Here is an 11,840-nt window from a genome sequence, read left to right on the forward strand (position 1 = left end):
CGTACATCATAAATATATAATTTTTGTCAATTAGACCTCAGTAAAGCTGGAGAGAAAATCCAAAGGTCAACTTTCTCTACTCATTACTATGTTTTGAATAATAGTTATTGTAATCAAATAATGCTTAAGCCAAAAGAAATAATGAACCATATCTTTTCTCCCCCAAGTTCCCTACCCCCCTATTAGTTTGGTAATGAGAATAGTAAAATAGGCAGATTTTAATAATATGAAAATACACATTAGCTTTACAAAGCAACTCTGTTGTCAGCTCTGTCTTTCTTTTTTTCCTCCTTGACATGAATTTTTTTTCCTCCTACAACAATAAAAAATTCTTAACATTTTGAGTATCTGACATATGCATTTGCTCAGGTTTTTTCCTTTGCTTATTTTTAGCTTAAAGCAAGGAAAAAAACAGGTAATTATCATGTTTCTATTTTTAAATGTTTTCTTTTATCCTTAATATTTCATAATATGGTTTCCATTTCATGGTATATTACCACTGATTACAAAGAAAGCAAATAGATAAGATATGGAGTTCAAATAAGGTATATTATTGCTTCACAACGCTGAATAATACACCTTCATACAGATCACAACCAAACAGTGTATCTTTTTAAGTACAGTATAACCTCAAGGACTCTTCTGCCAAAAATTGTTCTGACTCCTTTACATATTAATATAAGACATCCTTTCAGAAAACAGGTGTCTGATAAAATAGAACGGAACAGCTCCTTTAGAAGTTCCCTATCAACAAGCTTTGAAAGTTTGTCACAGAGCTCTTCAATCCACAGACCTGAAAACTGATATGCTTTCAACTAACAAAGAGCATTTGCTTCCAAAAAAAATTCTCTGAAACCCTCACTAATGAAAGCAATAAAGCTAGTAGTGAAGGTATTGCTAGTGATTTATTACTTCTGATACTATAAAAAGAACATTTCTACACAATGCTTTCACTGAAGTATGCAGAAGTTGTCAACAGGGCTTTGATTTGAATCACCTCTACCTTAAAGGTAAGATATTCTACAAAAATTGAACAGTCACAATTTTTAGGTTGTAAGTAATTTTGTAGGTATACTTTCTATCCAAGAACACTTGTGAGCCAGCAAAAGAAGTACTGATTCTATTCACTAGGTTTATAAAGGGTATGTATTGATTTATGTTATTTTATGTGTCCCTAAAACGTTATATAAATTTCAGTTTTTTAAAAACTGAGTAACAAGTAAGCCTAAAGCTGCTACAATTTGTAGGATAACACTGGTACTATCTTAGTGTAAGATGACATGTTATTATTGTCTTGCTGAATCTAATTATCCTCTCGGTCCTTATGGGTGTATAAAGTATACAGGTGAGTGAGAAAGAAAAGACTAAGCTGTCATAAGCCTCTGGGGATATTCTAAATGGAAGTATTTCCTACCTAAGCCTAGGAGTATGGTTAAGAACATAAGTGAGCTAAGAACTGTCTGGAGAATTATAGTAGTAAAACAACAGAGTATATATTAGTAACGGTAGTCTAATACTAAAATTGTGTGAGGATACAATGAAACCTAATACCACATTTAGTTACCATTATAGCTTTTGAATTTATAAATATAGTTAAACTGACAATTCCTATCACTGCTCATTTGATATAAGGACAAAATTATATATCTTGCATCACTTTCAACCTATTTTGTACTTATTAAAATAAATATCCAAAGCAGTTACACCTTTCTTAGAAGACAGAAAACATGCAATATATTAGTCAACAAAATTCAACATTTCAGAATAAAATCAATTTAACAATTTTTTAATAAATAAAAAAAATTCACAACATGCAAAAACTTACCAGTCCTCAAGTTTTCATTACCCTGTCTCATATTTAGTATATGTGATGGATCTGGCAACAATGATCATCAGTAGCCTAGGACAGTATAATATTACTACTATAAATCAGAAGTAATAGGATGATTTTAGCAAAACTCTCATTTTCACGTTTCTAGAACCTACCTTCAGGCCTTCTTAAGTATCTAATTTCTTTCAGTTCTTAGTTCTATGTAAATCTGCAACACTAGATTAGATGATATTCCAGAAAAATGTATTGCATCCATTAAACTACCTGATTGGCTGCAAAAGCTGAAGCAGTTTCTTTAGGGGTCTTCCAAACAAACTGCCTTTGATATTCAGAATTTCTCAAGACATTATGTGAAGGAACAACAGTCAGTCCAGCTTTTTTCTGTAGAAGTCTATCCAACTGTTAGGGAAAAAAAAAAGTCCCACTCAAAGTCATTAAAATACCTATTCAAACTTTTTTTTTTTAACTGTGGCAAAAAACGTAGAACATAAAAATCAACCCTCTTAACAAATTTTTAAGTGTACAGTACGGTATCATTAACTATATGCACATCGTCATACAGAAACCTTTCTTCAATTGTTAATCTTCCTTTAAATTGTCAAACTCTTTAAAATTCCCTTAATACCGTCAAGGAATTACTGTGCATCCCAGCAAAAGATAACATTTCTCTCATCGCTTCTCGGCCTTTTGGCTAAGATCAAGTGTAGATAACATTTCTCAGTCCCTTCCTACCAATTATGCATAATTGAATATATTACTACAAAACAACAGCACATTACCTCGTCCACAGCTTGCTTTGGGGACACCCCTTCCCCTGCCCACCAGACTTACATGTCACCTTCCTTGATTCCCATGCCCCCTGGTTTTCCAACACTTCTAAATGCCTCTCCGTGGTTCCAGTCAGCGGTGGACATGAGATGGGGAGGAAGCAGTAGAGTGGAGAAAAATGGGGAGGCAGTGAGGCATCTGCACAGGTCCCTGCAGCCTCTGCTTATGTGCTCACAGGGACCTGCCGCAGGCCAGCTGGGACATAAGAGAGCAGAACTGCAAGATCTTTTGAGATCTAGCCAGACCTCTCCTTTCTTTTGCATTTTGTCAATTGAGACTCTGTTTTTTCTGCTAGTACACAGTAAGAAATTGAAAAGGGTCTAGGTATAAGTCAGCTCACCATCCCTGCCAGAGGTAATGGCCTACTCCCTTTCTCTGTCTCAACTTGATCTGTCCCTTAGGACTCAGGTGCTGATATACGATAAATAAAATCCAGAGGCAGGCTGTGCACCCAACGAAGGGATATCTTAGTAAAACCAGTACAAAATGGCAACTATTAAGAAGAGAACTAAGTCATAGTAACTAAAGTCAACAGCCTCTTATCAACTCTTCTACAGACACTGGACAAGAAAACAAATAATGGAAAAATTTAAGCACAAAATGTAATATTACTGAAATGATGATGAAATTTACAAAGAATTCTACGCTTCTGAAAGGAAATACAGTGAATATACCTACCCCACCATCTACGTTTTCTGAAGGAAGCTTGGTAGAATGTTCCAGCTCCACATTTTCATTAACTGGTACATGATTTGCTACTACATCCTCCTTATTTTCCACAATATCTGAAGCCCCTTCAGCTCTGGAGTCTGCAGAGTGAGATCTGGTTCTCTTGGGAACCCTGGAGGCGTCTAGTGCAAGAACCCTTTCTTGGTTAACATCTTCTTTTTGTTCTGCTTCCTGTGGTTCTGGTGTTCTGGGGGCTTCGGGTTCTGGTGATACAACCACAACGTTCTCTGAGGTAGCTCTATTCCACTCAAGAGATTTTGAAATCTGTGGGTCATGGTGAGGGACTCTTCTTTTGGAAATAAAACTTGGCTCTTTTGTGATTCCTACAAAATATAATATACAAAAATAGCAGATACCAAAGCATCAAGCTACAAAGACAACTTTTAATCACATGTATGAGAGGAGAAATGGAATTTAAAATTCAGTTGAGATACACAATATCCTTCCAGTTACAGGATTAAAAAAAGTACAGTTTTTCAACATAATATCTTTAATTTTGCTTTAAAGAAATATTAAAAGTTTGACCATAATTTTTAAATTGGGGTCACAATGTTCGAGTTATCCTAACACAAGTGGCTAGAATCGCAACGTGATGGAGCTGGCAAGCCAGGTGGAATGTGCTGCCTCCGTTTCTAATTACTTTCCTGTGCTACTTTACAGAACAATGGGCCCTGGTGCTGTCAAAATTTGGAACTTTTCACAAAGCTTCTCTTATGTACAGCAGACCAAGATGAGAAGGGGTGAGATGTCATTATGCTGGATCTTAGTTCTACATTTGCCTTGAGTTCCTGAGAAGTAAAGAGAATGAACCCTTTTGACAAGAGCGAAGATACTATTTCTCTATATTTCTGTCTGGCAAGCAAATGTCCAAAAAACTTAACCTTCTACCCAGGTAAGAGGAGCTCTGTGGAATGACAGTCACTGAGATACTGCCCTAGTTTGGAGCCATTCTTTAAAAAGAAAGAAGACAGTACAGGGTGGGGTGGAGAAGAAAGATTAAGACTGGAAGAGAAGGGAAGGTAGACAGACAACCTGGCATTAGGTAAAACCAGAGCCCTTTAGCCTCTATCATGGATGTTCTGGCCATCAAACCCAGGGTTCTCATCCTTACAAGTCTCCCCTAGACCGTGGTCTTCAAACTGGGTGCATATGTAACTGGAGGCACAGAAAGACATTCTGTGGGGGGCGGGAGCAGAAATGGGCAGCTTAAGGGAATCACTTTCCAGATCCTAACTTCCATATGTGTTATTTCCTGACAGCCTAAGGGCTGCATCTGCCATCTGTAGTTTCCTTTCTCACCACTCCCTTCATAATCATCCTCTTCCCACTTCATACAAGAAAGACACGCCTCTCAACCACCCTATGGAATAAAAAAATTGTCATAGGTGGGGAGGACAAACAAAGGAACAATTCAAGCAAGCACAACTCCTGAGGAAGAGTATTTGACAGCAAAGCAACAAAGGCAGAGATTAGAAATAACAAAAGAACAGTGCCTTATTTTATCCAGCACAACACCTTTTCTATCTACCTATCTTAGAATTAAAATTCAGGTGTAAGACAGTCATTATGTGAAATGCATATATGCATATTAACGCATTTATGTGGACCAAAAAATAAAGTCAGACTTTTTTCTCACAGAAAATAATTCTAATTTACATGATTAGTTTTCTAGTGAGGACTGACTTTACCAATTAAATGATGAACATTTACCATAAATTGAGCTCAATTGCTAGCTCCAAAATTTTAAGAAAAGACATGTAAAACATATACACAATATTCAATATGCTAGAAATCATATCCGTTGAAACTATTCATTACACTTTTGATAAAAAAGAAATTAAATATCAACTTTAAAATATGAAGAGAGATAAGACTTTCTAAATTCTTTTAGCGGGTATGAAAGCACAAAAGCTTGAAGACCACTGCCCTAGACTTCTCTCTTTAACACAGAGCAGGGCTGGTGGAAGAAGAGCAAAATGAAAAGGGAGGATTCTCCAGTGGTCCACCCTTGTCTCCTAGCACCGTGGAAAATACACTATGAGGGAAAATAAGCACAGAACGCCCAGCCAGCCTTCGGTAACACCGCTGCTCTTCTTTCCTGGCCCCCACCTCCCTTCCTGAGCGACATGGAGTTCTCACTCTGCCCCTCCCCCTTACCTCCCTGTTAACAGGCCTCCCCCTAGACCATTCCTTCCTCACAAGGTACCATACTCCAAAGTGGCTCTGCTCCCGCGGTCTCATTTCATCACCCCTACCCTCAAATGTAGCTGATCTAAGCTAAAATGTTACATGGGGGCAACTATGTGGTTAACCAATGCCCCGTGTCATAATATCCCTCAAGGCCCTCAGTGGGCTAGCTACATTTTGAGAGATTTATGTTGGGATTCTTAATCTAATGGAGCCTCGAATCTGTGGAATTTCTGGTCATTCAGAGAGGATTATGAGCACCACCCTGCCCAAGATGCAGTGACACCCAGTCTTTGAAGCCAGGCTCTGGGCAAAGGATCCTGACAATTCAGAGGAATCCTGAAAGAACCACCCACTCTCATGCACTCTTCCCTTTGTTCTCCAATCCTACTCCTGGAAACACTCTCATCTTACTAATTTCCCAGGCTTGCCACCCCACGTTTAAGTCTTTCTTTTCCTGGCTTCAAACATCTAAGGTTGGAGGAACTTCTATACTACACATCTGGCACTCTCACACAAGTCACAGGTTGGGCACCAAGCACTCATCTGTATATATGCACCTAGCCCTTAACAGGAACATCTCACGTCATCCCTCCTAGGAATCCTGTGCAATGGGTTTCCCAAGTCCCACTTGGTGAAACAGGCCCAATTTGCCCGAAGTCACACAGCAAATGTGGATCCAAACCCAGGTTTATTCATTCATTCAAAAATGAAGTTTAATAAACTCCAGAGTATGCCAAGGCCCTGTGCCATGTACTAGGCAGGAACAAGGTGGTGAAGACAGACAGACAGAGCCCTGCTCTTAGAGATCTTATGTTCTAGTGAGGGAGAATTAAGCAAGCAGGTTGAATGGAATCAGTCTGTCTCTTTCCCCCTCTACCACACTCTGGGAAACCTTGGCCGAGGGTTCTAACTTCCCTGAGATACAGGGAGGAAGCATGTGTGATGACAAGAACATGGCCTCTGAACGCACAGGCTTTGAACAACACAGACTTGATTTCAAATCATGGTTCTGTCACTTATGAGCTGTGAACCTTGGGCAAACTGCTTAATCTATCTAAGCTTCCATTCCTCAAGACCTTGGGAGTACCCCTCCCCACGCTTGTCCACTCTCAGCTTTCATGTCTCAGCTCCAATATCACTTCAAATAAGCCTTTCCTGACCACTGATTCTAAAGTGTATTCCCTCCAACCCAACCCTCCTTCCAGTTATCTATCACGCCAGCCTACAATTTTATATAACAACCTGAAATCCCCTGGTTTATTTATTGAGTTACTTGTTTACTGTTTTCCCCACAGTTAAGGGTCTTTGTCTGGTTCAAAGTTATATCCCTAAAAGAGGGGGATAGTCATGGCCTACAGTAAACCCTCAATAAATATTTGTTAAACAAACGAGTAAGTCAACCAGGCCAACTGAACAATGCTTCACAAATTTTTAATAAATCATTTTGCAAACTTAACCCCGAGGTTTATTCAAGTTATAATGACTACTAGCTGTGCAACTTACCTAATTGATCTGATCTAAGTCCAGCCCATGGGTACCTTCTCCCCACTGAGGAATTACAGGACTCTGACAAATATGACTTTTTCCACAGAAAGTTTCTCTGGTATTCACTCAACCCCTGTAATGCAAAGTACAATTTGAGTAAAATGTAATTAATGAAAGTTGTTTTAAAGTAGACATCAGTAAAAATCATTTCTGAACCTCTAAAAAGAGTTGAAAGACTTAAGACTGATAACTAAACATAGAAGAGGTCCTTAATAATAGCTCCCAACATTGACCCAGCCCTGTGCTAACCAGTTCATAGTGTTATATCCTTTAATCCTCACAACCACTTGAGACAGATGTTACAAGGATTCTGAGGCTCAGAGCGGCTACCCTTTTGCTGGTTGTCTGATTCCAAAGCCTGAGGCCTTGTCTGATAATGGGTGGCAATCTAAATCCTCATCACTATAATTATCTTAACTAACGAAGTTCTCACCAAGTACACAATATAATATAGTATGCCTAATCCCTTTTGAAGTTTTGTAAAGTCAACCAAGAAAAGACAAATTCCCTCCCATTCTGGATGAAAACCCTCAAGATAAAAGAAGACAGTCAGGGCTTGTGGAACACTGTGGTCAACTGTTATGTTGAAGGGTGCTTGACCATGACAGCTACCAGCTACCTGGAACTATTAACAAACCTTAAACAAATGCACAATTATGAAGAATGTGTATTTCTTATACCCTGTCTTTATCTTGTCGGGGTCCCATTTCTCAAGCCTTTAAAAGACATAACACACTTTAAAGTTTTAAAGGGAAGGGGTGTTAAATGCTAAGCTGTGATGGGGTCCACAGGTGTCCCAATCTGAAGCTGCCGTAGTTCCCATTATAAAGTGCCCTCCATCTACACGCCTCTGAGCTCTCCCCGCCCCCCCCCCCCACAAATAAATCCACCTCAAACCATCTAACTATTCCACTCGGCAACTCGGAAGTGAGTGTGAACGGAGAGGGGGGCTAGGTAAGAGAAAAAGAGCAGCATCCTCTAGGATGGTGACAGGCAAGATCGGGAGCTGACAGGCTCAGCAGGGCCGAGGGGCGCGGCCCAGAAAGCCAGTGAGGCTCCGGCGCTCTGCACCCGCCTTGTCCCAGCTCCCCCCATCAGGCTTCGGCCCCCGGGGACCCCGGCCTCACCTTGAAGCGCACCGGCATGTCGCCCGGCGCTGGAGCCCCAGCCACTCCGACAGTTAACGGGACAAAAAGCCCGGAGGGGGCGGGGCGACAACAGTAGGTTCCCTAGCAAAAGCCTCGGCCCGGCGTCCCCGACTACGCGCCGGCGCACTCCGCGCTTGCCTCCTTGAGCCGTGTCGCTCTGCCTTTCCCCGCCCATTCTGAAGCCTAAAAACCAATAGAGACTCGGAGAGCCTCGTACCGTCGTTAAGATTCGACCAATCAGTGCTTGAAAGGAGAACGCCCGCCTCCCCAGCCAAATCCCGGGGATTGATAGAGATGGCGGGCGGAAGGCCGGCCAATGAGGCTCCCGGGCCCGGAGTGGGCGGGGCCCCGCGGGAGCTTCGTCCTGAGGAGAGCTCGACGGCGTCTGCTTTGTCGGATCCTGCGCAACAATGGGGTTGCGTGCTGCTGGGATTCGTGAGTCGCCGGCCTCGCTGGAACCAGGTTCTTGACGTCATAAAACAGGAAGGTGTGTTTTTAGTTCCAACATGTATGACAGAACGGAATGTTTCTTTGTATGAAATGAAAATATTCAGGTCTGTTCTTTCGAATATCAATTCCTGCCACCGACAACCGTGCTACATTATTTACTGTCACGTCAAAAGGGAGAGGCCAGAAAATAAATATGGCTTAGGCAGGCCAAAAAACTTTTTTTTACTGAATCTTGAAAGACAAACTGCTGACTTCCCAGTGATGTTCTTGCCTCCCACAAACCCCCCCTCCCCCCGCCTCCGCCCAAAAAGTTGTACATGTAGCTCCTAGATTAGGAAACATTCGTTAATGATGCTTGTGAGTCTCAGCTTCCAAAGCTTCAGCCTTGTCTCTCCTCTCACCCTTTTTAAAAAATAAAATTCCACTTGATTTTTACAGATTTTTGCCATCATCAGTATTTCTTGAGATCCTACCGTTGACAGAACACTGTGACCCTGGCGATGGAAAAGTCATAAATTGTCCAGATAGTTCTCTAATATGCTTGGGGAGAATGAACATATATTTATTCAGTACTATTGTACAATGTATCATGTGCTGAATTTCCAAATGAGAAATTATATTCGTATATAAATGAGAAATTATATTTATATTTGTATATAAATGATATACGAATTGGAGGAAGGAGTCATCCCCAAGGGCAGAGATGTTTAGAAAAAGCCTCAGGAAGAAATATTCAGACTTAGCCTTGAAGTTTAGAAGAACTGAAATGAGTAAAGAGGAAAATGGAACAATCAAAGGGCAGATGTCTGAATGGAATGCTGCCAGGCTTTTTCCAGAACAATGAATGCAGTTTCATTTTACTTTTGTCATTTGTTGACTGAAGAAAAGGATACCCTCTTTTAAACTTTCAAATATTAATTTTAATCCTTTCTGCAGAGGCTTGTCTTCTGAATCCTAATTGATGTCTCTGTTCTTCTTCATCATCACTGAGATACTTAAAATTTCATTTGAAGGAGCCACCTGATATATGAAACAAAGAGAATATTAAATTAGTCCCGATGCAGCCATGCATCCAGAGGGCCCTTGATAAATGTTAATTGGTGATGACAGCATCTCTGTCGTGTAAATTAAGAATGGCACAAACAAGACACAGTGGAACATAAAACAAAAGTCCTCTGCAGGAAAGCAGCCCAGATCTTACAGGATAGGAAAGACACAGATCTGGTTGTACACAAAGCTTTGTTACCACATAATGCTAAGGTGAAATCAGTAAAAGTAAGTATGTGGAATGTAGCCTGTCTGACAAACAAGGGCAATGATAACTATAGTCGAGCTCTGCTGAGCAGGGAACAAGTGACAAGAAAACCAAACAGCAGATGGTAAAAAATGACTTAGTCACAACCTGAGTTTGCTGAGATGTGTTATAAGGACTCAAGGAAGAAGAATAGTTTACTTTGTTATCTTTAAGAAAAGCCTACTTCAGTTTATGAGCCAAAGATGTAGAAATGAAAAAAGCGACAAGGTTGGTAAAGGAGAGTTTTGTGGCCTGTGTTTTACCAGCTCCTAACTCTCTCCACTACTGTAGGCAGCAGACCCGGTACCCCACAAAGTTCCACCCAAGTGTTCTGGAGAGTCCCTAGGAAGTGTCTCACACGTGCTTACAGCTACCACCTATAGTTTGCCCAGCAGCACTGCCACTTCTGCCAATAGCCACACATCTCTAGGTGTCACTCTTCTTGCTGGCCACCAACATTTACTGTGGCCTGAGTTACCATGGGCGCAGCATGGAACCTCTTCAGGCTGCTCAACCCTGGCGGGAATCTGTGGCAAAGCACCTCCATACGTTTTTTGTGTTACCCTCTATCGAATGAGTACCAAAGTGTCTTACAGAGCTTTTCCACTTGTATTTTAGCCTGCCTTCTCTCCAAAGGACTCAAAGTGAAGTCCATTGGGTCTAGGCCAGAAAGTAATTGCTCAAATGATGGATCGAATTCCGTGAGATGAGGGTGTCACAACTGGCTCCCTCTTCCCTTTCTTGATTTCTCTGTTTCTCATGCAAATAGATTTCTGTTTATTGCCTGTGAGAGACTAAACTGATCCAACCTCTATAAAAGGCAATTTGGCAGTGCTTTTCACCCAGCAATTCCACTTTTGTAAGTTATCTTACAGATATACATGCCCATATGTGAAAAGCCAATTCATTTAATGTTGTTGACTGCATTGTTTATAGTAACAAAAGTTGGAAGCAACTTAAGTGTCCATCTGCAGGGTACTAGTTAAATACATGATGGTTCCTCCAGGGACCAGAGCAGGAACAGGCAGTGCAGCAGGTCCAGACGGCAGTGCAGGCTGCTCTGTTCCTTCGGGCTTTCTGACCCAGCAGATGTCAAGTACACACTATATCCGTCAGGGTGCGGTAGGGAAAACAGAAACTACCAGAAGCATTTCAACAGAGAAAACTTAATATGACCTATTGGTTAGCTGTTGGAGAACTTTAAAAAGCTAAATGGAGAAAGAGAGCATAGTAATTCCAAGAAGCGGCTCATACCCTGGGTCTGGAAGAACAGAGGGAAAATGTTGAGGTTACTCGAGCACAGCTCCAGGCTGGCTGGAGACACCTCATGGGAGTTGGTCAGACCTCTGAGAAGGAGTCACTGCCTAGTGGTGCTGGTGCCTCTGAGGGGACAAAATGAGGCTGCCCAAAAAAAAAAGAAAAGGGAGACGGAAGGAAAGGGAATGAGGAGACTGCAACCAGCTGGCACCATGGAGGTAAAGGTCATCGTTAAGGAGCTGCAGAGAGGAAAAGCTAGTAAAAGAGAGCATTCCTGTCTTTAGTGTCTGTCTTAGCACACCTAACAGGGAGCTAGCAGGATCCAAGGGGTCTGCAGATTCCAAAGGGTGAGACTAGAATTGAGACAATAGCTTATTAACTTAAACGCCCCCATGCAACCCTTAAAAAGAAAGAAGCATTTTCTTGAGCTAACGTGGAATGATTCCCCCCTCTCCACCTGCCAAAAAAAAAGGCAAGTTGTAGAAGAGCTTGTGTAGTGTACCGTCAGCTGGGATAAAAGAAAGACGAAAAAAAAGAAAAATGATGTCATGATGGCATCATTCACAGA

The 11,840-nt window shown here is 41.2% G+C and overlaps 1 protein-coding gene across 3 annotated transcripts in view; it reads right to left on the reverse strand.

Annotated features, from left to right (window-relative positions):
• The window catches only part of MDM1 (Mdm1 nuclear protein), a 28,572-nt gene extending 20,200 nt beyond the window's left edge, over positions 1 to 8,372 (reverse strand). For 2 of the 3 annotated variants that reach the window (XM_068560490.1, XM_068560489.1), the window contains exons 1-4: positions 8,251 to 8,372; positions 7,082 to 7,196; positions 3,338 to 3,711; positions 2,096 to 2,230 (exon numbers count right to left, since the gene is read on the reverse strand). In XM_068560490.1, the coding sequence (XP_068416591.1) occupies positions 2,096 to 2,230; positions 3,338 to 3,711; positions 7,082 to 7,196; positions 8,251 to 8,268 (642 nt within the window). In that variant the 5' untranslated portion in view covers positions 8,269 to 8,372. Of the gene's footprint in view, positions 1 to 2,095; positions 2,231 to 3,337; positions 3,712 to 4,099; positions 4,177 to 7,081; positions 7,197 to 8,250 lie in introns of those variants that run through there. The other variant, XM_068560491.1, reaches the window with a different exon arrangement.
• Between the last annotated feature and the right edge of the window lie 3,468 nt (positions 8,373 to 11,840).

Source organism: Eschrichtius robustus, chromosome 13 (genome assembly GCF_028021215.1).
Source record: "Eschrichtius robustus isolate mEscRob2 chromosome 13, mEscRob2.pri, whole genome shotgun sequence".
NCBI lineage: Eukaryota > Metazoa > Chordata > Mammalia > Artiodactyla > Eschrichtiidae > Eschrichtius > Eschrichtius robustus.